This window comes from Haliotis cracherodii, unplaced genomic scaffold (genome assembly GCF_022045235.1).
Source record: "Haliotis cracherodii isolate W230 unplaced genomic scaffold, xgHalCrac1.p SCAF_6, whole genome shotgun sequence".
In the NCBI taxonomy this organism is placed as follows: domain Eukaryota; kingdom Metazoa; phylum Mollusca; class Gastropoda; order Lepetellida; family Haliotidae; genus Haliotis; species Haliotis cracherodii.
The window spans coordinates 12,432,253-12,459,608 of NW_027266319.1; the positions used below are offsets into that span (position 1 = coordinate 12,432,253).

Genomic DNA, 27,356 nt, shown 5'->3' on the forward strand with positions numbered 1-27,356 from the left:
TACATACTTTGAAACCGATCAATCAATGATTATAATTGATGAATTGAAAACCTGTACTCCTTGGTGACTTCTATTGTTTCAAGTTACTTTTCCTTTGTGGAATATTCCCAAAATTTACATATAGTTTACAATAGTGCCATTTTACTGTAGCTCACCTAGACATGTAGTCAACAGTTTTGAGTAGACCAAATGATTTGAACAAAATATAAAATCATCAAGGAGAAATATACATGACAAAGTTCTGCTTCCCATCTGGCAATTCCAGAGAAGAAGACGTTTATGGAACCAAAAAAGCATTTTGATTTTTAAACACATGGTCAAAGCAATGTCAAAATCTAAAAATCTAAAAAAAGTGTACATATATGTGTGGCCCCACTACCAAATACACACATAACAAATTTCATTACATTTAAAAAGAAATTGCTGAGTTATAGATATGAATACGTGTTTCAATATTGCTGTGTGGTCGACAGATAACTTGTTATGAGGTTAACTCACATAGCGTTTCAGACCAGGTGAGCTAATAATTTAACTGACTATGCAATTAAGTTTTCTCTGTTGGAGAAAGTAACCTGTAAATGTCAAACCTGCCAAAGATTCTAGTGAGTTACAATTTAACGTCGCACCGGCATTATTTCAGCCCAAACTTCTACGGTTGATCACACCAACAGATGTCATACTTTCATATCCTCGTAAACTAGACATGTACAATTTACAACAATGAAAGTTACGAATTTTAACATATCTGAAAAAAATGTGCCAAGGGAAATTGACATGCTCAAATGCCAAGTTTATTCACAAAGAACAAATACATGATGATGGACAATATGATGACCACATCATTTACATTTCGTATGACCCAAATCCTTCTTGAATTACCACATCATACGTCAAAGATAGAAATTCATTTTTTTTCAACTGTGCCACGGCACTTCTAAAGATGGTTAGATGGCCGTTTGTAATAATAGTGTGCCAACAAGTAGAAACATTTTTATCCCTAATTGAAATCTGTGAATGCCATTTCACTAAGGCTAGATTATAATCAGTGGTAATTTGGAGTGAGTGAGTGAGTGAGTGAGTATGGTTTTACGCCACTTTTAGCAATATTCCAGCAATAGCACGGTGGGGGACACCAGGAATGGGCTTCACACATTGTGCCCATGTCGGGAATCAAACCCGGGTCTTCGGCGTGATGAACTAACGCTTTAACCCCTAGGCTACCCGACCGCCCCATGTGGTAATTTGGAAAGTTTGTCCACTTCCTTTTCAATGAGATTGATAACACCCTTTTTAATTTCTGATACCCAATTTTCTGGGTGAGTCACACTGTGTTTTAAACATGCTTGAATTATCACCCCTATCCATAAAAGGTCTTACCGGTGTGTCTACATGACAAAAAAAGAGTTTGAGGAAGATCAAAAATCATTTGCGTCCATCACATACTTATTCACTATGAAAATAAACATGGCCGGTTCTGGTGCAGGGAATAAGCACAATTCAACAGGTTTGGGACGAGCTGGGACTACACTGTCGTACACCTACGGCATGCACTGTCTATCAACATCATAAACACAATATCTTCAACATATTTCCATACTTCAATTCAGAGTAGTCATATAGCAATTTCAGAGTTGTTTACTAACATGAATCAAAGACTTGGAACCCATATGACAGGTTTCAAACTGCCATACTGAAAATGTTCCTAACCGTTGACAATATAACAATGTTTTTACAGAAATGATAAAAAATGTCACTCTTTAACAGCATACTGCGTTTGTTGTAAATTTGAAAATCATCAGTTCTAAAGTGAATTATTCAACACTTGTTAAATTAAACTTATAAAGTCTTTTACATTGTTAAAATCTAATAATGACCAACATTTAAATATGGAAATATCCTGTAAATAAACAAACAGTATAAGGCAATTCTGTACTTGCTCTGGGCTTTAAGTTTTAAATTAATATTATAAATAAATAAATTGTTTTGCAATATTACATTTTGACATGGAATATGAATAATAATATATAAGTTAAGGACATGTAGGGTTAATAAAATGTTACAGTAAAACAAAAGCTGAACACATGCATATATATCTGACATATTCTATATTTAAGATATCTATGTAAAGTCATGCCAGATTAAACATTGATTAACCGAATCATTCTAAATATTGGAAAAATTAAAGCTGTAGTGTCAAACAAAAAAATTCTTCAAGCAGTGAGTGAGTGAGTATGGTTTTACGCCGCTTTTAGCAATATTCCAGCAATATCACGGCGGGGGACACCAGAAATGGGCTTCACACATTGTACCCATGTCAGGAATCGAACCCGGGTCTTCGGCGTGACGAGCCAATGCTTTAACCACTTGGTACTTCAAGCAGAAAAGATAAGTCACATAACAGGTGTCAATGAAGTTAATGATTTTAAATTAAATATGGTCTACTAAAAGTCATAATAATTGTACTACTGACAAAAATAAGGGAACTAATGATTTGAATGTAGCTATCATTGAGGTGTACATTTACAATACTGTGGCATTGCATCTGGACGCAACATCTAATTACCGCATTCCACATAAAAGTGTCCCGCTCTAATTATCGCCCATGGTAATATTTGTTAATATATTGGCTAGTGAACAATCCCAATTAGCACCCCTTCGGACTGATCAAAGTACACAAGACCTATTTATTCGTGTATAACACGCACTCGTGTGTTATATGAACCCTTAATTAAATTCTGGAAAATATAGCTGTCCTGTATAAAACGCACAGACTTTTCTTTTGTATCATTTCAGGCTGTCAGCATAAACCGTGTAATTTACGATCTTTCAACTCACTAAAATTATATTCCAATAAGAGCCCCCTATTTCTAATTTTGAGAGCTCCCTTGGCGCTTATTACGTCGAATACGGTACATTGAAATTTCATATCATGCATGATTAGCATGTGATGTATTGTCACCTAGAAGTCAAAGTGTGTGCGCCTACAGGGAAACTCACAATCACTAATGTAATTGAGCTAAGCACACGCTTTAAAATGCCTCCTAGGCAGTATCTCAATGAACAGACATGAATGGTGATGATATGGGTGTGATAGCTGTGCGACAATGGCGTTACACCAGTTTACAGACCTATTCTATCCCGGAATCTTCATGGGTCTCTAGGGCAACAAAACTTGACCACAATCGGTAAGAGGGAGGGGGGGGGGGGGGGATGTCATTGGACTGGCCCACTAGGTCCCCTGACTTGTCCCCAAAAGACTCTCGGGCGGAGAGAGTACGCGAGAGTCCCAGCACCCGTCAATGTGGCCCAGCATGGGGTAGTTCTTCAGGTGGAATGGCATGCAATACCCTAGGGCAGCCAAACGCAAGCTAATAAACTATGCCATCAAGGTGGCACGCTGACTTGGTTGATGCATGTCACTGATCCTAATTGCGTGGATCGATGCTCGTGATGTCAATCACAGGATTGTCTGGTCCAGACTCGATTATTTTACAGACCACCATCATATAGCTGGAATATTGCTGAGTGCGGCGTTAAACAACAAACAAACAAACAAACAAAGCATGCATAGCCCAACATGGACACACCAGATATTATCTACATGCCCAAATTAATTTTACAGACATTAATCGTTATCACACATAGGTATCACACATTTCATCAGTTCCCATATTTTTTGTTGGTAGCATACTTCGGTTGACACCGTGAGTTCCAGAACTATGAAAAATATCAAAACAAAAATAAACTAAACATGAACAATAACTGCACATGACAAACTAATATTTCACGCTAAAAGATAACTACACAAAAAGCAATACAAAGCATATCAGGTATGTCTACACTACTGAAACACAACAAACTTCTATGAAATTGACATGAACGATAAGATGTAGCCCTGTATTAGAACAAGTACATGACTGCCTGTCAAGTGCATATTGACAAGATATTGTTATCGACAAGATTGAATGAGTGATATCTGGTATATATACCTCGTTGATTCCTTCCACAATGTCTGTCAACTGGAGCCAGAAGAATTATGCAAGCCATGTATAAAGGACAGATCCCGTAACCAACCAATCAATTCACAGAGCAAGAAGCACCAGTTAGATAGCAAGATTCAGTGGAATAACAAAAGTAAAAACGGAATGGTCCGGTATATAATGAATATTCATACCATGTCATTCTTAATCATGATAATAATATGAATGAGAAAAGCAAATTTCAAATGTTACAATTGATAAAAATTAGAAATGTGAGTTAAAATAAAAACTAAACAAAACATACTGTTTTACTTATAATAAAGAAAACTATAATTAAATGTATCACATTTCTCGTCTACAACGCTTGAATCAAAGCTTAATATTATCATCATGATCATATTGTTCAATTATCCTTACAAATCATTCAGTTCAAGGCAGACCCAAACACAAATCTCTTTCACCTTATCACAAAACTACCACCCACATGCAAATATATAATTTATACTAATTACTGATGAATTTTCCATCTGCAAAATTACCACAAGTGTGGAATAATATGGATGAAGTTTATTAAAACGGGCCGAGAACTATCAATACAAAATACGATGTTCTATTTCTAAATCTCACCTTCAATGAATTTATGTAATTTCTAGAGTGTACAAGGAGTAAGTCATCTTCCGTTGCCTCTAGTGGTTTTACAATAGTCTCTTCTCTTACCATCTTTGATTCTGAAATACACATACATTTAATCATTATCACCAGGCAGTCACACTCAGACCTCTGAAACGATACAGAGTTGCATCCCTTCGGCATCCCAAGAAACCAATGAACTGATGAATGTGGACAGAGCTACAGATAAGCAGCGTATTTGCGTAAAATACCCCTCTAAAATATTCAAAACCCAATTAATTTCAATTAACTTGTGTACATAAATGCATGCATTAAATGAAAATATATAAAAACAGCATGCGTAAATACCCAATGGAGCTTTTTCGGTATGCGTACAAAGGAGCTAATTTCCGAAACACAATTACGAGCGAATTTACTTTCTGGGTCAAGCCTATTTATTTAGAACAGTTATATACATCTAAAACATTATTTCATTTTTTTTAATTCTTAAAATGTTCACTAATTTTGGGAAAAATCCAATAGAGTGATGAATAGATGAAAAAATATTTGTTACCCAATGAAAAATGTAATAACCCAATTAAAACAGAAACCCTAGAGTAAAAACTCAATTGCTCAAAAAGTTATCTGGAGCTCTGATGGGTTCAATTTATGTCTCTAGGTTTGTAAAAAGTACAGCTACCAGCTTCAGTGGCAGAGATATCAGTGATGTCATTTGATTGTGATGTCATCGTAACTAATGATCATGGTCAAGAAAGGATTGTGTAATTTCATTTCTCACCTAAGCGATATCACTGTGGAAGTCAGATTTGAATGATAAATGTTAGTGCATATAGTGTTTCATTCAAACTGGACACCAAATGAAGCTATGGTGGGAAACGATTCCAAAGTATTTACTACCGTATATGTCCACAGATAAGCCGAATTTTGACGACTTTTTAAATATAATTACATCGTTTTTCATCTTATATTATTGAATATCTGCGAGTACCAGCACATGTCTTGCAGTCCGACTTCGCAGTGTTTTTTGCCTTTCACTTCCTGTTTCAGCTTATCTACGGGTCATATCATTTTCTTTCGTAATTCAATGGTCAAGTTAATACCTTGGCTTATCTACAGGGTCGGCTTATCTGCGGTCATATACGATAATAAACATAAGAAAATGGTGTTATAATACACAAGAGGATAGCTTGGATCAAGAGACTTTTCCTGGACACATGTCATCATCAGATTTGTCTGTAGAAACAAGGGGCGGTCGGGTAGCCTAGTGGTTAAAGCGTTCGCTCGTCACGCCGAAGACCCGGGTTCGATTCGCGACATGGGTATAATGTGAGAAGCCCATTTCTGGTGTCCCCCGCCGTGATATTGCTGGAATATTGCTAAAAGCGGCGTAAAACCATACTCACTCATTCACTGACTCTGTAGAAACCACCAATACTCACTGAGCTATCCAATTCTGACTGGAATCACCATGGTTACCAGTTATTGCACAAAATCAATTGAGGACTATAAGACAGGGGGGTTTAACCTCAACTTACAAAACTAGGGGTCCAGACGACCCCTAAGCACTAATTTAGTGATTGTGAGTTTCCCTGTAATTTCAAGGGTCCTTACTTGGAATATAAGGGTCCTGTAAGGAAATGACATGGTGTAGTATACTGTACTGTAAATTTTGATACTTTAATTACAGGAACTCTATTTCTCTTGCCAAGAATTTGGTACAATGAGTTTTATTGCGCATCCCTTGGGAGGCAATATATATTTTTTCTGTGTCCATTCTATACATTTGTGCATATTGGAAGCACGTTTCCAAGTCAGGTAAAACCCTAACTCACTAACTGACACTGATGTAACAAATAATTTCACATGTTCATGAATTACCGTATTCGACGTAATAAGCGCCTGGGGCACTTTCAAAATTAGAAATAGGGGGCTCTTATTAGAATATAATTTTGGTGAGAAAAAAAAGAGTTGAAAGATTGTAAATTTTGTGGTTTATGCTGACGGCCTGAATGATATAAAAGAAGAATCTGTGTGTATTATACACGATAGATATATTTCCGAGAATTTAATTGCCCATAATTAAGGGTGCATATAACACACGAGTGCGTATTATACACGAATAAATAAGTCTTGTGTACATTGATCAATTGGAAAGGGTGCTAAATGGGATTGTTCACTAACCAATATATTAGCAAATATCGCCATTGGCACTTATTAGAGAGGGGCGCTTATTACGACGAATACGGTAACCAACATGGAATGTGCAAAGACTATCAACATCTGTTGCAGGTCAGACAAATGAGAGTCCTACTTACTTACTTAAATTGGGAATTTAACACACGCTTTCCGACATATGCGTATTTCACGCACGGGCCCGCCAGGCCATTTAATGTTTGATTGAAAAGGGTATGTCCGAGAAGGTGGGGCAACCTAGGTGGGGCTTTTAGGGTTGTTTACTTAATTTGGAGAGCAAATTTGGATTTTAGAAATATGCCATGCAAAAGAGGGTCCTTTTGACTGGCTCATAATGGACCTCGTCAGTCAGGTTCATTGATATTCTATCAAAGAGAACTAGGTTTGTTTCATGGGCACATGTAACAATAGTGGTCACACTTTGGGTTGATCCACACTACTTCAAAAGCTCTGCTAAAATATTTGATGCATTTCAACTCATAACACCCACCCACATACCCAATCTCGGTCACACCTCACTCCAAATACTGAAATCACTACGGGTGTCACGATAAATCAAAATATCGATATATTGCTATTGGTAAGCACTTAAAGTCAATAAATCGATTGTTAAATCATTTTCCAATCAATAGTATGGATTTCAGTTAGGAATATCGATAGTTTCGATTGTACTTACCATATCAATAAAATACATGCAATGCTGTTCAAATTTGTTTTTCTTTTGATCATGGTAAAATGTGGAAGTTTCTTTTTCTCAAATCATTAGGGTAAAGAAAAAACAAAACAGTCACATCCCAAACTTTACTTTTTATTTGTTGTTATGGTTATCACATTCAAAGGAAATTTCAGTTCCAAGGTTTAATTCAACTCAAAAATCCATCTAAAATGATACAAATTTGGTATCGATATTTCTCGCAATAGTTGCTTGCAGTATCAATAGTTATCGCAATAGTTTCTTTCAATATAAATAGTTATCGCAATAGTTTCTTTCAATATCAATAGTTATCGCAAAAGTGATTTCCAGACCAATAGTCACCCTACAAATCACACCCTAATTTATATGCACACCCTGTAACTGTGGTAAGATAACGATATCAATAAATGGCAGATGGCAGATGGCAACTGGGCTTGCTAGGGTCATTATTTGGGCTGCATCACACATAAGCCTACATGTATGGCTAACATAGGATACAATAGCTGCTAATGGAATTGACAGTTAGAACAGGTGTTACACATCCTACACTGAGTCAAACAATAGAGTCCTTGGGCAAGATGGGGCAGGTTTCATGGAGCTTTATTTGGATATAATGGTATGCTGATATTATTGTCATATTTTATTTGTATTTTTCTTCTTGTTCCATAAAAGTGAAAATGAAAGGAAATATCAGGATTTGTATATGATTTTGGGTCAGCAAAACAGTGAAAACAAACAAAAGTTTAGCTATATCAAGATAACATTGGTTTATTTATATGTCTGGGGCATAATTTGTTTGTTTTTGATAGGAAAAATATAATTTTACAACCATTTTCAAAGATGCTTATTTTTTCATTCAATTTTTGCATATTTTTGGCATTTTCTACCCCTGAAAATAAACACACACTGTTACAGTCATTACCGGTGAGTGAGTGAGTGAGTGAGTGAGTATGGTTTTACACCGCTTTTAGCAATATTCCAGCAATATCACAGCGGTGGACACCCGAAATGGGCTTCACACATTGTACCCATGTTGAAAATCAAACCTGGGTCATCGGCGTGACGAGCAAACACTTTAACCACTGGGCTACCCGACCGCCCCTATTACCAGTCAGGAGTTGTGTTCTCAGATCCCTACTATATATTAGAATACAGTCAAACATCGTTGCGTCAAAGTTGAAGGGACCTACGTAAATACTTCGAGTTATCTGAGCTTCAACACAACCCAAAGTGATAAATAAAAAAGGAATATGCAGGGACCGAGCTTTTACTTCAAGACAACTTCATGTTTGACACATCAAGGTAGGACACATCGGTGTTTGACTGTAGGTTGTAGGCATACAGAAAAATGAGGAAACAAACACCTTCAATAAGCTGCTTTTATGCCTGTGGCTAATTGAGTATTTCAACAGCTCAATGTGAAACCCACAAACACAGGTTTTGTGATGACAAAACACGGTTCCTTATCAGAATAAATCTCGCATCAGAACCCATAATCAGTGGCTCCTTGCATGACCAAGGGATGCAACTCTGCACAGTGCACTCTGGTGTGCTTTCGAGGAAACAAATAGTGATCAGAAATTTGTAAAGTTTCATTGCATAAAATATGGTTTAACTTACCTTTCAAGAATTCAAAGATTCTTCCCCATTTCCCAGCATCAAAAGGGTGTAATTTTTCCAGCCCAAGGAAACTAATATTGTATTCCGCTGCATATACTATTGGCCATTGTTTGTCATCAGTTTGTATGTACAGCTGGGATTTCTGAATTTTTGCTCGTCTTTCCTTTTCTTCAGGTGACAGTTCTTTTGTTATGGGTTTACTTTCAATTGATGGGCTGTCATTGCTTATCTGGTTATCACAACTAGTTTCTGAATCATTTCCATTGTATCCATTGTCATTATTTTCATCCTGTTTTTCAGTTCTGAAAAAAAGAAAACACTTTTATACTATACAGTACACTACATTTATAACAAACAACTTATAAAGAACTGACGGGTATAACAAATATATTGTTTGGTCCTGACCATTTGTTATATACCGTATTCAACATAATAAGCGCCCAGGGCGCTCTCAAAATTAGAAATAGGGGGCTCTTATTAGAATATTATTTTGGTGAAAAACAACAGAGTTGAAAGATTGTAAATTTTGTGGTTATGCTGACAGCCTGAAATGTTTATAAACGACAGATATATTTTTCCAGAATTTAATTTCCCGTAATAAAGAATGCATATAACACACGTATTATACACAAATAGATAAGTCTTGTGTACATTGATCAATCGGAAGGGGTGCTAATTGGGATTGTTCACTAGACAATATATTAGCAAATATCGCCATGGGCGCTTATTAGAGCAGGGCGCTTATTACTTCGAATACGGTATATGCTGTACATATCCTTATAATGAACTACGGTTATAACAACTAAAATTAGTGGTCCCTTTGAGTTCATTATAACCGTAGTTTACTGTATGTGACTATTTTCTTATAATTCTGTAGACACAAAAATATGCTAGATGACATAATCATGATAATGTACAAGTTGGAGAAAGAAAATGGATTAAAAGCTGAGACAGTGATTAGATCTGGACAGTAAGTTATCAGTGAGTGAGTATTGCTTTACGCCGCTTTTAGCAATATTCCAGCAATATCAAGGCGGGGGACACCAGAAATGGGCTTCACACATTCTACCCATGTCGGGAATTGAACCCGGGTCTTCGGCGTGACGAGCAAACGCTTTAACTACTAGGCTACCCGACCGCCCCAGTTATTTATCAGACAATGACACACAAAAACATGGCCAAGACATTTTTTGTGGCCTTGTCCTCAAATATTATTGCAAATGTGTTTACCCTGTTCAGATTTTAATCATATAATCATGATAACACAGATAATGAAAGTGTTCTAAGTAGTAGGGGTGGGACGTGTAACCCGGGTACTCGGGTCGGGTGGGTACTGAGTAGGACCCGGGTACCCACAGGACTACCCAGACCCGTGGTTAGTCACATGATATATTGTTAAATGACAAAAAACTCACTATAGCTCAATGGTTACACTACATGTCGCTAATGTTCCCATTTCTTACTGACGATGCACTCATTCTTTTTGTACTTGTATATGTTTGAGTAAGAATAAAGCTTCAGTCAATTTCAGTGTATGCATGATCTGATCATTTGATGCATGTATCTAAATAGTTTTGGCCAGGGCTGCGGTAAAACAATTCCCAATCAGACATTTTGTTCCCAGCTCTTGAGACCTGCAGTGGTTACCCGGGTAGGGTCGGGTTACTGGGGGCCGAGTACCCGGGTAGTAAATTTGGACTCGTCCCAGCCCTACTAAGTAGGGTCTCAAAAGGATGATGAACTGTCCTGATAAGCATGACAAGGACTTACATACAATCGCTCAAACTAAAGAGGGTTAGTAAGTTGAGTTTTACACCACTTTTAGCAATATTCCTGCAATGTCAGGGTTGTGGACACCTGAAACGAGCTCCACACATTGTACCCATGTGGGAATCAAACCCAGAACTTTGGTGTGACGAGCATACTCTTTTACCACTAGCTAGGCTACTCCACCAAAGTGAAGACAGGTATTATAAGATTCCGTGCTAACAAGAGTATGACCGAAAAGAAACCTGTCCTCATGGAATCTTGACTGTACATGGGTCAGTGTGTGAAATCAGGTCTGGACGCATCACCAGATTTTAAGGCGTACACAAATTTCAATGCTACACTCAGATTACTTGGTAAGAGGTTTATTTGAGGTGAAGTGAAAAGAACAGTAACTCTTCCTCAAAGGGACGTAATTCTTTATTTGTACCTTTGCCTTGAGATTTCAGTGATGCCTCAAATTACAAGGTACACTCAAATCACCATCTACCATGTAATCACATGGCAAGGGAGGTAACCATGGTTTATTTTAGAAACGAAGGTAATATTTCGAGCGTTAGGAAATTTTCAGACACATTTTCTCTGTCAAATGCAATACCTTTAAAATGTGCAAAAATGGAAAGTGTTCTATATTCATCTCTAATGTTATTTTCTTGTATTGAAACTTCTCTAATTAAAAATGGTATGTACTTCAAAGTTTGAATACGGTAGCCGGTGACTGGATTCATGAGTGAGGTAATGATTTGATTGATTTATCTGGACTCTCTGATGTCATATTGCAATGAATTGCAAACTAAATGTGCTGTAAACAAAACTCTGTGTGTGGTATTTTGTAGATATACACAGTGTTACATGATAATTGTGTTCCAAGCCTATGCAAATTATAATGATACAAGAGAGTAGTGGTCGGTATGACAAAGGCTCAGTAATTTAAGTGTGGCACTGAAATTTATAAACGCCTTGAAATCCGGATCTGGTAATGCAGATCTGGTAATGCAAACACATGCTTGCCGGAAGAGGCGACTAATGGGATCGGGTGGTCAGACTCGCTGACTTGGTTGATGTATGTCATCGATCCCAATTGTAAGGATCAATGCTCATGATATCAATCACTGGATTGTCTGGTCCAGAATCGATTTATTACAGACCGCTGTCATATAGCTGGAATATTGCTGAGTGCAGCGTTAAACAACAAACCAACCAACCAATGGTAATGCAACAACAGTATAGAAACTCGAGATAAGAGTTTCATTAAGCATGATTCCACTGACATCCAAGAGAAGTGAGTGAGTGAGTGAGTATGGTTTTACGCCGCTTTTAGCAATATTCCAGCAATATCACGACGGGGGACACCAGAAATGGGCTTCACACATTGTACCCATGTCGGGAATCGAACCCGGGTCTTCGGCATGACGAGCGAACGCTTTAACCACTAGGCTACCCCACCGCACAACATCCAAGAGAAAACATAGGACAATTTTCCTAATGTGCATGACAACTAGGGCTGGGACGAGTCCAAATTTACTACCCGGGTACCCACCCCATTATTACCCGACCCTACCTGGGTACCCGATGTAGGTCTCAAGAGATAGGTACAAGCTGTCCGATTGGGAAAAGTTTGGCCTCGCAAAATGTATTTAGATACATGTATAAAACGATCAGGTCATCCATACACTTAAGTTTCCGGCATGAAGTTTTATCTTTCTTCAAACATATACAAGTCAGAAGGAATGGGTTCAGAGTAAGAAAGAAATGGGAACATGACTTGTAGTGTGACCATAGAGTTTGAGATAATTTTTGTCATTAAACAATATATCATGTGACTAACCACAGGTCCGGGTAGTCTTGTGGGTACATGGGTTCTACTCAGTACCCACCTTACCCGAGTGTACAATTTACCCGTCCCAGCCCTAATGACAACAGTGTGGAAACTAACATTTTGATGATCCTGACAGGGTTAATAATGTCACTTTTGGGTCAAGCATAAATCACCACTTTTATGGGAACAGTTGTGTTCTTAAAACATACTACTTTCGGTATCAGATAAATGTCTATAACATTTGGTATAAACGTTGCCCATGTAATCATACATTTCTTATCCCGATCGTCATATTCTTTCAGTTAAAATGATTTGATGATGATTGGAAGCATGTAGCATGACCATGACCATGACCATGACGCATGTAGGTTCACCGTGACAAAACATGCACGCACATCAGGAGTTGACTCATTGACAGTGACACTGCCACTCCATCTGAAATGAACGTCATTACCAGCCGCCTTGTGAATGTGACCTTAAAACTGAATATCCTCCAGACAACCTGTTAAATCTGAAACGAAATATTCCCCTGTATTTTTCGAATATAAATACATAGCATGTTACCTGTCTGTGGTATCTTTTGACACCTCCATGTTGTTCCATTAGAAGCAAATAGTGATCACCAAATGCATTATTATGGAAGAGTTCCGCGTTTTCATCCAATCATAATGTGTCTATCTAACGGGAACCTGTTCTGTTATTTAACCAATCAGAAACGTCGTTAACGTGTACGGCAATGTCAATGGCGGCTTTTGCAAAATAAGGCCGAGGTGGAGACTTGTGTTAAATAAGACGACCGATCCTTTCGTGCGTAGAATTTGATAACCATAGCTGTCGTTGATATTTCAAGAAGAAATACAAGAGATGTCAAGAAACAAACATGGTATGTAACTATTTGGATGTAGTTCTTCACTTTTCAGTGAGTCTAGAATGGTCTGAAATGGACGAAATGTCCTCTGAAATTAATATGATCCGGATGACGCTTGACTGTTGGGGACTGTTGCAGCATCGTCGAAATCCCCAGAGGTCTTGAGATTTGGGGCTATTTAGTCACATCTCTCAACGTGTGTAGACTGCAGTTTACAAGGCACACTCTAATTGCTCTACTGATATCCCTTGCGCCTACGATTTCAGCACTGGATTCGTCAATTCCCCCATTGGAACTTTTACTGTTTTATTCAAGGATGCAGTTTTTGCAGATTTCTTTTCTAACCTTACTGTTGGTTATATTTTGCGGGTTCCATATCAGTTAAGTGCAAACACAGCACAAACTATAATTTCTCCACCTTTTAAATTGTCCCCTTCAATATGTTCAAGCATGTATTTTCTTTGATGTACAATACATATTTATAGCCATGTAGGCCTAGATATAATATCTTCCACAGGTTGTATTTTCTTCATCGTCAAAGACATTTTCAAATTGACTGTACCATCATGTCCATATTATATAAAACATTTATTTGGAGTATTCTGACATCAATAGCTGGAACGGAAACCTGTCTTTATGCGACAGAAACAAACTCTTCAAAATCTCTCTTCAGGACATCGACACTATTTATGAGCAGCAAATGGTTAATAATGCAAATAAAATGTCAAGGGATATCTCACATGTTTTACATTTGGAGTCTCAACTTCTTCCTTCTGGCCGCCGACTATGATTGACGATTTTGAGAATAAACAGGGCCCGGAATTCATTCATACTAGCTAGTATCAGGTTTTATGATAAGTTTTGTGATAAATAGTTGTTGAGCTCTTATTTACTAGTGCCATATTTAATGTTCATTATGTTAGCATTCTTACTCATGTTACTCTTTATAAATGTTTTATAGATTAACATGATTTATGAGTCTCAATTATTCTCAAGGAAAACCGATTGTAATGTGTTCATCTTTTGTAGCTGAGGTGGCATCCTTTAGATCCAAACTTGGAGCGACCCTGCAATATCTGGTTGACAAAAAGGATGAGAGGTAACATTGACAAATCAATTTCATTTAATTTCACTGTTATATTTTACCAGGATATATGTGCTCAGTTGCACTTTTTATATCTCACTTGCTTGATAACAGTGTTAGAATCTACTCTGAAATGTTGCTGTTTGTAATAAAGATGTTTATCATCCAAAACTGGCTCCCACAGGAGATATCGCTTGGATGAGATCAAGCGATATCTACACTGTAGATATCGCTGCAATGAAATTACATCACAATGCTTTGCAGACCATTGTGACGTCACTGGCTACCATGACGTCAGAATCAAATGACATCGCTAATGGCTCTGCTACTGAAGCTGTTTGCAGTACTTTTTACACTGAAGACTCTGCTAATTACTGTCTACAAATTGAAAAAGTTGAAAGAATGATTTTGGATGATAAATAAAATCTCATTATCGTGTCTTTTTATATCAAATATATCAACACTTGTTGATAAAAGTGGCAAAAATCCTCGGCAAGCCTCAGAATTTTTCCACTTTTGTCAACTCGTGTTGATATATTTGATATCAAAAGACACTTGGATGAGATTCTCTATTTATCATCCATGCTATGTCATTTTCAGATGGTTTTAAACTGTTTGATTCTTACATTGTCCCTACACATGGCACACAGAGGCCAACAGTTCAATTCTAATCATAATTGTTTGGTTTTATGTAGCGCTATAAGCATGTACCAGTGCATGGAATTGGCACATTAGAAATGTACATTTATGATCTATTATAAGGTTCCTATCCAAGATTCCACCAGGACATTGTCTTGAACTGGTTGTGTGTATTTTCAGCCCTTTGAGCGAAGGAGAAGGGTCAAGCAATCAGCCTGAGGTTCTTGTCCGGTATGTAAATAAAGATAACTGTGCTAACTTAGAAAATAATTTTATTTTTAATTTACTATTAATATCATGATTAATAACTACTAGGATACCAACACTAACAGCCCTGTGAAGATCCGGGTTTGAATAGGTCTTCAGCATCCCATGCTTGCCATAAAAGACAACTATGCTTGTCGTATGAGGCGACTAACGGGATCAAGTTAGGCTTGCTGACTTGGTTGATGCATGTCATTGTATCCCAATTGCTTGGATTGATGCTAATGATGTTGATCACTGGGCTGTCTGGTCCAGACTCGATTATTTACAGACTGGAATATTGCACAGTGCCGTGTTAAACAACAAACAAACAAATCAACACTAACACCTGAACTAGGCTGACATAGGACAGCATCACAGGATATTGGTGCAATTGTATTTTATTGTGAAACCTAAATCTTTCGTGTGATGAAAATAGAGTGACTATTTAAGTTGTGAGTTTCGTCCCTTTGTTCAGCCCAGTCTCTCCAGTTGGATCCCCAAGGAAGCTCGGGGCTCGGGCACGGAAGAGAAAGAGGAAGGATGATGAAGACGGAGGAGACGGAGATCCATCACATCGTGAGTTATGCTAGATGATCAGACTAGAAGTTAGATACTGTTGTAGTACAGGGTCAGATGGCATTTGGCAGGAGGTGTTTAAGATGCTGACCATACTGTCAGTTAGGGCTGGGACATCTTTCCGAGGCAAGGGCATTCACTGACTATAAAAGTCCTGTTTCAACCATTGTCGAACTAGGCTGGTATTCCGGAGCTACATTTTGGCTGGACTAATGAAATAGTCCAATCAAAATCGCATAACAAACGAACTAGACATCCGGTTCGTAAACAACATGGATTTCAACAAGCAGATTTCGATCGACTGCAGGATTTGCAAAGCATGGGTACCGTCAACTGGGTGTCGACAGATATTTTGCAAATCTTTTCATATTTTCAATCAAGGTGCTCAAGCTTTTTGATGCACTTCATGGGGTAAGACCCATTTTTTACAATATAGATCTTGATTATCGATCAGATTGTTTTAACTGGCTGCCACCATTTTGTCACTCAATTTGTGTGAAGCACTCACTGAGTGATGGAATCTGATTAGTCATTAGAAGGATATAGAAGGGACACAACTCGTAATGGCCACTGGTGGCACTACAACCGATCCCAGAAATTCCAGCCTAGTTCGGCGAGGGTGGAAACTGGACTTTTATAGTCATTTAACTCCCTTGCCTCAGAAAGATGGGACTGGGATGATATCCTACGATTTCAGACTCAACCAAATAACTAAGGGTGAAATGAAAAACACTGATGCACTGGGATACTTTTGGTATGATATGCGATACATACAGACCTGTATCACGATACAAAGTATATTTATAAATTTCTTAAAGAAAGAATAACCCCAACTATGTAGTGATAAATGTGAGCTTGAAAGTCTGTCCACAGTCAAATCAGCAGTTTGGGTAAATTATGTTACTTTTGTGATGGAATCAGAAGAGTTAACAAGGAAGAGACATTTTGTTCACTCTTCCGAAATTCACAAGTATTTCAGTTCATGGACTTTATGTTGTATTGAGCTACGTATCATATCGTGGTCTTCCGTGTCATTAACTCAACAATAACAGGGTAGGAAACACTACAAAGTTTGATGTCTGATGTTGACTCCTGACATGCTTAATTCATAGGGGGAATAGGCCTGACCTGTTTGGCAGGCATGATACAAAGTTTGATTTAAGTTGCACTCTGCATTTTTCAACTGCAAATTCTAAGGATATCATGAAAATCAATCTAGCAGTTGATAGTTACCCTAAATACACAGACACAATGTCTCAGTTTCACACAAGGTACACAATACAGTGTCTAGACCAGATTGATCATTACCTCCCTTTACTATCCATATCCGACACAGTAATCAGCGTACTCCGTGGTCATCTGCCAGTGAGTACACAGCCCCGTGTTTTGATGCGAGACGAGTCGGCGAGTAGCGGCATATTTCAACGGCTGCAGGGATAAACTTGCTTAACAATAAACAATTACTGTTTTAAATAAACAAAACAGGATTAATCACATGCCTAGATTACCTCAATCTCATTTAAATCGGACACAAGTTCTCGCTACCGCTGAGGACATCCCATTACAGGTCACGTCAGAATGACCTTTCGCAAACTTTGACCGACCAATGAAATTACTAACAGGAAGTTGACATTAGCCACTAAGAAAGCAGCTTTCTTAAGCAATTGCAACTTCCATTCCAGACTTTGCTTTAAAATCAGTCAATTTTGAATCAGTCGTACAGTTCTTAACAGAAGTTTTGTGTTAAACTTTAGAGGTTGCATGATTAGAAAACATATTCCGCTGACAATGTAACACAACAACATGAACATTTCATTTTTCATTTTCCTACGTGTTCGTATCATTATCTATCGTGTAGTTGTCCAATTTTCGATCACGAACGTTTATACTACCTAATTTCGTTTATCCGACATACTCGCTAATCAGACATAATCACAATGTCGGATTAACGGGACTTGACTGTACATGGATTGAAAAATTGAGCTAGCATGGTTGGCCAACTTCTTATTTTTTAAATAAAATACGAAGGGAAGTGGTAATGGTCGGGCTAGAAATATTAATGAAATGATGAACAGTGTTATCCGTATCTCAACAGAGAAAACAGGTGTAGAGTTTGCGTACAACAAATTAAAAAACAAAACAATTTGAGATTGTAAAAATTTGTTTCCATCTGGGACCTGTTCCACAAAGTGATCTCAGCACTACGACTATCATAAGCGTATGTTCAAGTATGAGAGTATGGAACGGGGCCCTGGATGAATATATGTTAAGGCTCACTGTGGTATTATGAAGATTATGTGAGCCAGTTATCAGGTCCGAGGTGTCACTGTCTCCACATTCAAGAATGACAATACCTCTGTATTTCAGAGAGCTTCATCATGAAGCTGTTTGACCGGAGTGTGGACCTGGCCCAGTTCGAGGAGGCAACACCGCTGTATCCTGTGTGTCGAGCCTGGATGAAGAACCAGCCAAACAATCGGAACCTGGGTCCTCGACCGCGGACACCCACCCCTGAACCAGACGCAGACCAGCAGTCCCAGGACGATGATGTGAGCATGCCTTCTTATGAACTGAGTGAACTCTGTAGGGTCACATTGATTATACTACTCAAAAGAAGTTTAGGACCACCTGATTCTTTCATATTACTATAGTTAATGCCATTACTATAGTTTTACTATATTAATTATAGCGATATGAAAGGATCGGTCGGTTCTTTGCCTCTTTTGAGTAGTATAGTAGCTGTCTCATTTTTTCTTAAAAAATATTGATTTTGTGATCAAGAACAGTTTTGAATAGGTTGGTATATTTTGTTATTTATTTACTTATTCTGCCAAAGAATGGCTTGCCGGAATGGATGGCGGTTGCTTTAAGACTAAAAGACTGAGAATAAAATCGCTGATATGTTATATTTGAAATTTAGTCAGATTAAACAGATTTTGATGTCTGCTGAAAGAAAATATGTAAACCTGTTGATGTTGTAAAATAAAAACTTACTTCTCCATAACCCCACTCTGGCAAGATTTATTTAGATCACCATTGTTTAAAGTGAATATCAGTGGTGAAAACATATTAAAAGCGTTGAAACATATGGTGAAGCCAAGTTTTCATTTTCAATTTTTTACAATCTGAATAAGCAGATATGAAAACGTTTGTCATGAATTTAAATCAAGAAAACCTATGAGGCATATATTGTCTGTCTTGTACCTTGATATATGCTCTGATTCATGTGTGAATGGTGTTTAGTCATGAATACTATCATGACATTGATGTATATTTACCAGCCCGACAGATTCCCGGACATCTTCTTACTACCAGTTCCAGTTAAACAGGAAATCACTGATGAATTTAAAGATCCTAGAATTCCCCTTCATCTGATGGTGGAGGAAGCTCCACTGGACATACACGCAGTAAGTGTAGCAGACGGTTCAAACATCACTCCCCTGGTCATTGATTCCTGAGGGGCCACGGGTGGCCCAGTCGTCTAAGGCGCCGCAATTTGCTGTGCAGAGTTGCATCCCATGGGCACGCCAGAAACCTATGATTGTGGGTTGAATCCCAGTTTGCCTGATTATGCTTCTAGGTTTGTCAGCACCATACCCATGCTCATGGGTTTCGCCAAATTGGTAAATGTCTCAGACCTGTGTCACTTCAGGCTTTCTTCCCACATTAAGCCGACATGCCGAGATATAACTGGAGTACTGTTAAAAGCAGTGTTTAACCCAACTCACTCACTCATTGACTCCTGAAAACAGAAATTTCACTATGTTTCTGAGCCATATTAGTCCCTGCGTTATATTTCTAAAACCTGCCACATCATGTTCCCAGGTAATATTCCCAGACTCAGAGTTGTTCAAACATAATACCTGGGTGCCGTTGTACAAAACGATCTTAGCGCTAAGGTGATCATAACTCCCATACCTTAACATAGACTTACGACAGTCGTAGCGCTATGGCTGTTTTGTACAACGGCACCTAGACCAGAATGTAAAGAGGAATTATGTTATTGCTGTAAACAGTGCATTAAAGCAACAAACCTCTCTGTCAAACTGTTCGCTCATCACACTGAAGACCCAGGTTCGATCCCTAACATGGGTACAATGGGTGAAGCCCATTTTTGGTGTCCCCCATCGTGATATTGCTGGAACATTGCTAAAAACGGAGTAAAAAGCATACTCACTCACTCACTCACTGTCAAACTGTTTCAGGACCCTGACCAGGCTCCACCCCCTGAGCACTTGCTGCTGAATCACATGTCACGATGGAAGGGCATCAGGATGAGGTATGTTGGGGAATATTTTCCCAATAAGCCTTATAAGCATTAGCATCCTTGTTTGTTTGTTTGTTTGTTTGTTTGTTTGTTTGTTTGTTTGTTGTTTAACACCGCCCTCAGAAATATTCCAGCTATATGATGGCGGTCTGTAAATAATCGAGTCTGGACCAGACAATCCAGTGATTGACATCATGATCATCAATCCACGCAATTGGGATCAATGACATGCATCAACCAAGTCAGCGAGCCTGACCACCCAATCCTGTTAGTCACCTCTAAATAACGACAAGCATAGTCACCTTTTAGGGCAAGCATGGGTTGCTGAAGACCTATTCTACCCCAGATCTTCACGGGTCATCAGCAACTAGGACTAGTTGATATGATGAAATATAACAGAGTTGGGTAAACAAACAAACCTAATTGCTGATAATATTCATGTTAAGTATTTTTGATAATACATGTAATATTAATTATAATAATCATGAAATTGTTTTTTTCAGGTGGAAGGAACAAGCATTCAAGAATGAATTGCGCTTCAACGACAGTCTGACAATTCTTAAGGAGATGTTCGAAAGGCAGTGCAAAGAAGGATGAAATTGATATATGAAATTGCAATTAGTAGATTAAGTTTTCAAAACTCAGATGTCATACAACTTACTTTATTCTGTCTGAATTTAGTCATAGATACAGTCGTGCCCCGCTTATACGGACTTCAGATATCCGGAAACCTTGGTTCCCGGACGATTTTCATTCAAAACGAAATAATTACTATATAAATTTACCCGTATGTACGGAAATTCAGTTTCCGGAACCGGACGTTCATTTTCATACACAAAACACTGAAATACACTCAAAATTGTCTCACTTATCCGGACAATACACTTCCGCTGGTGGTAATCCTTTTATTCGTGAGAAGTCAATTAACCAAGTGACACTGAGTTATGTTTGAGACGAGCTTGTTTATTGTACATGTAATCCCCTTCGATAAATATGGCGTCTGTGGAGGTCAGAGGTCAAAGTTGTGTAAGTATGGCCTATCAACCAGCGAAACGTAAGCGACACGCAGTTACAGCACGCGAAAAAAGAGAAATTTGTCTGTTTAAGGAAAAACAACCATCAGCAAGTTTAGAAACCATCTGTGGCGCTGAATTTGGACATACCATAGGAAAATCGACATTCTGTCATCTGTCATGAGTTGCATAATTGAAGGGAAGTAACTCTTCCAGTAAGAAGCTGGTTTCAGTTATACGGAAATTTGTTTATACGGACGAATTGTGAAATGACGAAAGTGTCCGTATAAACGAGGCACTACTGTATCACATACAACTTGTGGAGAGATCTGTCTGAAGATTTTAATGTTGTCAAATATTGTACATTTACTTTGAGGGTTGATTACCAAGATAGCTACAATATGATATTGCTGTACATTATCATGTTTATGTAACAACCCTGGTCAGAGAGATATCCTCACAAAATATGAAGATGTTACAAGATGTTGGTTGCTTTCATTCAATATTCAGAACTTCCTGAGCAGGCCTGGCAGTGCTGAAATGTTATTTGTTTAAGAATGCTGTTTGTAAATATTGCTTCAGAAAAACACTTGTTTGTTTTCCTTTTTTATTTACTCTGCCGGAAAGACCTGAAGGGATTAGTCGTCACACGTTGTTTTGTCCGGCAACTGGGTTGGCATACTCGGTTTCTTTTCGAGACCTGTTTGGTGAATTGAGCTGGTGTCAATGTTGCTGTATTGAGTGAGTGAGTCAGTTTAAATGTCTTTCAGCAATATTCCAGCAAAATCACGGTGGGGGACACCAGAAATAGGCTTCACACATTGTACCCATGTGGGGAATCGAACCTGGGTCTTTGGCATGACAAGCGAAAGCTTTAACCACTTGGCTACCCTACCGTCCCCCTGTATTGAGGGCAGTCTTTGACAAAAACACCAAAGGTCAAGAATTGGATTTGGTTGTCGGCCCAACAATACACTTGAGCTGACCATCTTTTGAGTTTATCACACTAAGATTTAAGTCACGGTTATGCACGAGTGGCATGTTCATTTAAGAATTGACTTTCACTTTATGTGAGTTCATTGGAGTATGAACTTCATAAAGTTTGGCCCGCACTCTATGAAGGTTCCAACTCCAAAGAACTCACACAAAGTGAAAGTCAATTCTTATAATTTTTTTATCACAATTTCTTACCTCAAAGGATGTAGGGCAAGATCTAAACACAATTGTATTTAGTACGTGTGACTTCATGTTTACACTGACAGCCATACAACAACCAGCTTTATCGCGGAGTAAAATAGTTCCCCAAAAAGAGAGGAGACATGGGCGTATGGATGCACAACTTGCTCTTCAGAAACATCTTACGCAGGACATGTGTTCAAATCATATCCTCATTAGATGAGAAAGGTCTGTAAAGAACTACCTCAGTACGGTCACAATGACAGTGCATCGTAATACATTTACACGTCTAAATGGCCGACGCGATAAACGTTACCTGTGGCGGTAACGTGTTAGTCGTCATTGATCAACTGGCCGATGATTGAAAGGTGAATAAAGATGCATCAAACAGGCACTAAGGTAAATTCATAGATTGTTGCAGACGGTCAATGTCAGCCTAGACACAGATTGAGTCGATACTACGACAGTTTAGAATAGCATTTCTTCATTTCTTCATTAGGATAGGCCGTAGCGAGGATATTCGTGAACAATCATGCAGTCACGATTTCTGGCATTTCTCACTGTATACTGAAAAGCTGAGACCAAGAATAAAGGTTCTAAATGATCAGAAAGAATGCTTATGTATGTTTTTGTGCTAAGGAATTCCCAGGGGTTTCCCCAGGAATGTGGAAGTAGTCCGTCAGTGTTTATGTCATTTCAAGAACACGGTCTCGTGAAAAATGTATGAACGTCAAATTGTGTCGTTCATACACTTAAGAACATCAGTTTTGCGGTCATGTGACCGTCCTCTCATCCAATGGAAAAGCTGTATATCGTGTAAACTTCAAATGAAAAAATCATATACCATTGTAACTATTTCCCGCCCCTCAGCAGGGTTTCAGATCGGTTTATTTTTTGGACATTGAATGTCATCCAAAAGATCTTGTTCAAACATGGTATTGATATGGAGGAATGGACTATCACAAGTTGATAAAATCCTGGAAATGTCCAAATGCCATTTGTCTCCACAAAAATCACATCACAGGGATTCCGTATTCCTACACAATCTGAGGGCAGTCTTCTTCACCAGTGTCTTATGGTGATTTAACTGCAGAAAATATCCCAATTTCACAAAGCTTGAAGTGTTAGCAGTTGGGATTTGGTAAGCAAAGTAACTTGGTCAAAACACACTAAACAATGCCTTATAAAAATCAGCAACTTGTAGTATGGTTTTAAGCCTCTTGTAGCATTATGATGGTTGGGCACACCTGACATGGGGGTGGCCCAGTCATCTGAGGCGCCGCAATTTGTTGTGGGTTCGAATCCTGATTCGACCCATGATGTTTCTAGGTTTGTCAGCACCATACCCGTGCTCGTGGATTTCACCGAAGTGGTAAACGTCCAAGACCTGCATCACTTCAGGCTCTCCTCCCACATTAAGCCGTGATGTAGCATCAATACTGTTAAAAGCGGCGTTAAACACAACACACTCACTCACTCACACCTGAAATGCAAAACTTGTATTGTTTTACTGAGTTAATGTTGTTTTATTACAGCAACGTCAAGAGGAAGTGGTTTCACTGAAACATTTAACGCAACAATCCCAAGAACCAGGTACTAGGACACACTAAATCACAGCCAAGGTTTGCTAATGCCTGTTGGTAGACCACCATTCATACTCAGAAGCCATTTTGACCATCTTATCTCCATTCCTCACGTTTACACTTCTTACGGTTACATTTCTGTGGGTCATCTTGACAACTTCTTAGGAAGAAAGTCCAAAGTGACACAGATGGAATACATTTACCACGGTGAAACCCACAAGCAAGGTTCTGCTGGACTGAGGATCATAGCTTGTATCTAGGATTTGAACCCATGACCATCTGATCCTGATGAGCTGCAGACCACTGTGTCTGATAATGCAAGGGGGTCCCCCATGGAGGTGAGGTGAAATGTGGTTTAACGTCGCGTCCAAGATTATTGCACTTATATAGCGACGTGCATGCATGCACGTGTGTGTGTGTGTGTGTGGCTGCTTGTACTAGAACTTTAACCCCTTAATGCCGAGCGCCAGACAGGGTAACAACAAGTACCATCTTTTAACGTCTTTTGATATGACGCGGCCGGGGATCGAACCCCGGACCTTCCGCTCTCCGGGCGGATGCTCTACCACTAGACCATGGAGGTGGTCTCAAATACAAACGAAAACGTATTCTCAGCCATCAATTTCGTCGATATATATATACTGAGGCGGTCGTCCCCCAAGGAGTGCCATTTGTTTGGTAATGAAAAACCCATTCATATAACACTCACCCTGAATAGGAGACACTGAACAACATACAAAATACGAAAGTTTTATTTAGTATTCACATTCTGTACAATTTCAGTTATGTACACAACAAATACTTATTAAATACACACTGGTAATTTCGTTCTTATAAACAACCTTCATGATACATCCCACATCACTGACGTGAGCGTGACGAGTGAACACTTTAACCACTAGACTACCCGACCGCCCCACATTAAACACTGAAATAATCTGTTGGCAGGTAAGATCTTAGATGGACTTTCTCTGCACTCCTGTTATTATCCTTTGACAGGTACATCAATTATGGAGGCCTAATAAAATAAAGAGACTGTCATTTTTCCCTGCCTTGTCCTAAACATTGTTAAAGAGTTTTTGTGGGAAGTATGTTTGATACAATGTCTTTAATAGACAGTTTGTGGTTCAGAAAACAAAAACATCATCAAATTCAGAATATTTCAAAATGACATCCAATGACCATACCAGGGGTCCGGAAACGGTCATATGCGCCGGATTGGGAATCTCGAATGTCTGGTTCATCATAGTATGAATACGTAACAACTTGTTATGTGTGTGAAAAGTGGTTCTAAAATACGTTATTTGATAGGGGCGTGGCCTAAATGCAAATGTCCGATTGGGATTCTAAATTTTCCGGACCCCTTTTTTCTGAAATCTACAAGATGGCTTGTCCAAATATAACAAAATAAAATTCCCGGTCCTGCAGGAAAATGTAACAAGAACTCCATAGTGATTTTCTGGTCCGCAATTCACAAAGTCATGTGAAAACTAAGATTGTCATATGTCTAGTTTCGATCGTCTTCACAGTAGGATCGATTTGTGAAACAGGGCCCTGTATGATGGTCACGAAGCAATGGTCACGAAGCAATGGTCACGGAGCAATGGTCACGGAGGATAAGAGTGAGAGGAGAGCCACATCCCTTCACATCACTCAAACATCTGGTAAGCTGCTCCCTCCCCCGCCTTGTCATCACTCTCCATGCCGCCAGCGCCATATTCCTTCACCACCACCGGCATCGTCACGTGGGGGTTGTACGTCCACTTGGGGTACATGCGCTTGTACAAGTTCATGAGAATTGTGTCCTGAGACTTCATCTTGCCATCAAACACACACTTCATATGACCATGGGTGCCTGCAAGCAAAGTATAGTAAGATATATCATAGTATTAGTATAGTATAGTACAGTATAGTATAGTATATAAGTACAGTACAGTACAGTATAAGATAGTATAGTATAAGATAGTGAGGTGAGGTGAAATGGGGTTTAACGTCGCGTCCAAGATTATTGCACTTATATAGCGACGTGCATGTACGTGTTTGTGTGGCTGTTTGTACTAGTCCGGACTGATGCCGATTTATAGTGCTAGCCCACTGAGATACCATGCCGCAGTTTAACATGAATACCCAACTCAGACACAGTATACTGGTATGACACGGTCGGGGATCGAACCCCGGACCTTCCGCTCTCCGGGCGGACGCTCTACCACTAGACCACGGAGGCAGTCTAGTATAAGATAGTACAGTATAAGATAGTACAGTATAAGATGGTATAGTACAGTATAAGATAGTATAGTATAAGATAGTACAGTATAAGATAGTACAGTACAGTATAAGATAGTACAGTATAGTATAAGAGTATAGTACAGTATAAGATAGTATAGTACAGTATAAGATCGTACAGTTTAAGATAGTATGGTACTGTATAAGATAGTACAGTATAAGATAGTACAGTACAGTATAAGATAGTACAGTATAGTATGGTATAAGATAGTACAGTATAGTACAGTATAAGATTATACAGTACAGTATAAGATAGTACAGTACAGTATAAGATAGTATAGTACAGTATGGTATAAGATAGTATAGTATAAGATAGTATAGTACAGCACAGTACAGTATAGATAGTACAGTATAAGATAGTACAGTACAGTATGGTATAAGATAGTACAGTATAAGATAGTACAGTACAGTATGGTATAAGATAGTATAGTATAAGATAGTATAGTACAGCACAGTACAGTATAGATAGTACATTTTAAGATAGTATAGTGCAGTATGGTATAACATAGTATAGTATAAGATAGTATAGTACAGTATAAGATATAGCATAAGATAGAGGTAGAGGAGTATCCCATATAAGAAATACATGATGAGTGGGAGTTGTTTATCATACAGTAAAACACAGCAGGGAGATTAAACCATGGCATGGCATGGTAGCAGACGAGAGAGGACAGTTGAGTAGAAAGCTTGGCGAAAGAGATAGGTCTTGATTGATGTTCTAAAAGCAGTGTAGGTAAGACATTCGTGGCGATCAGGGGGTAGTTTGATCAATTCGATAGCAACATCAAAGAAGAAAGCTCTGTCCATAACTGGAGAGTTTTACTCTAGGCACGTAGAACAGATGATATAGGGATCCTGTAAGTATTCTCCTTATTATGTGTGAGTGCGTTGGGTTTTAACGCAGCTTTTAACAGTATT

General features: G+C 38.6%; 3 protein-coding genes across 5 annotated transcripts in view; 1 reads left to right on the forward strand and 2 right to left on the reverse strand.

Annotated features, from left to right (window-relative positions):
* LOC139445562 (histone deacetylase 11-like) overlaps nucleotides 1–13,351 on the reverse strand; it is a 31,310-nt gene extending 17,959 nt beyond the window's left edge. For 2 of the 3 annotated variants that reach the window (XM_071226717.1, XM_071226719.1), the window contains exons 1-4: nucleotides 13,268–13,351; nucleotides 9,118–9,419; nucleotides 4,608–4,708; nucleotides 3,990–4,019 (exon numbers count right to left, since the gene is read on the reverse strand). In XM_071226717.1, coding sequence (XP_071082818.1) covers nucleotides 3,990–4,019; nucleotides 4,608–4,708; nucleotides 9,118–9,419; nucleotides 13,268–13,296 — 462 coding nt within the window. In that variant the 5' untranslated portion in view covers nucleotides 13,297–13,351. The remainder of the gene's footprint in view (nucleotides 1–3,989; nucleotides 4,020–4,607; nucleotides 4,709–9,117; nucleotides 9,420–13,267) is intronic. The other variant, XM_071226718.1, reaches the window with a different exon arrangement.
* Nucleotides 13,352–13,453: 102 nt separating this feature from the next.
* Nucleotides 13,454–21,520, forward strand: LOC139445572 (protein lin-37 homolog). The gene is made up of 8 exons (XM_071226730.1): nucleotides 13,454–13,586; nucleotides 14,601–14,670; nucleotides 15,475–15,525; nucleotides 16,016–16,116; nucleotides 18,484–18,665; nucleotides 19,398–19,523; nucleotides 20,322–20,395; nucleotides 20,887–21,520. Exons 1-8 carry the CDS (start codon nucleotides 13,568–13,570, stop codon nucleotides 20,978–20,980), a joined length of 717 nt encoding a protein of 238 aa, XP_071082831.1. The 5' UTR covers nucleotides 13,454–13,567; the 3' UTR covers nucleotides 20,981–21,520.
* Nucleotides 21,521–25,034: 3,514 nt separating this feature from the next.
* The window catches only part of LOC139445570 (pre-rRNA-processing protein TSR1 homolog), a 28,744-nt gene continuing 26,422 nt past the window's right edge, over nucleotides 25,035–27,356 (reverse strand). The window contains exon 20 of the mRNA XM_071226728.1: nucleotides 25,035–26,010. Coding sequence (XP_071082829.1) covers nucleotides 25,805–26,010 — 206 coding nt within the window. The 3' untranslated portion in view covers nucleotides 25,035–25,804. The remainder of the gene's footprint in view (nucleotides 26,011–27,356) is intronic.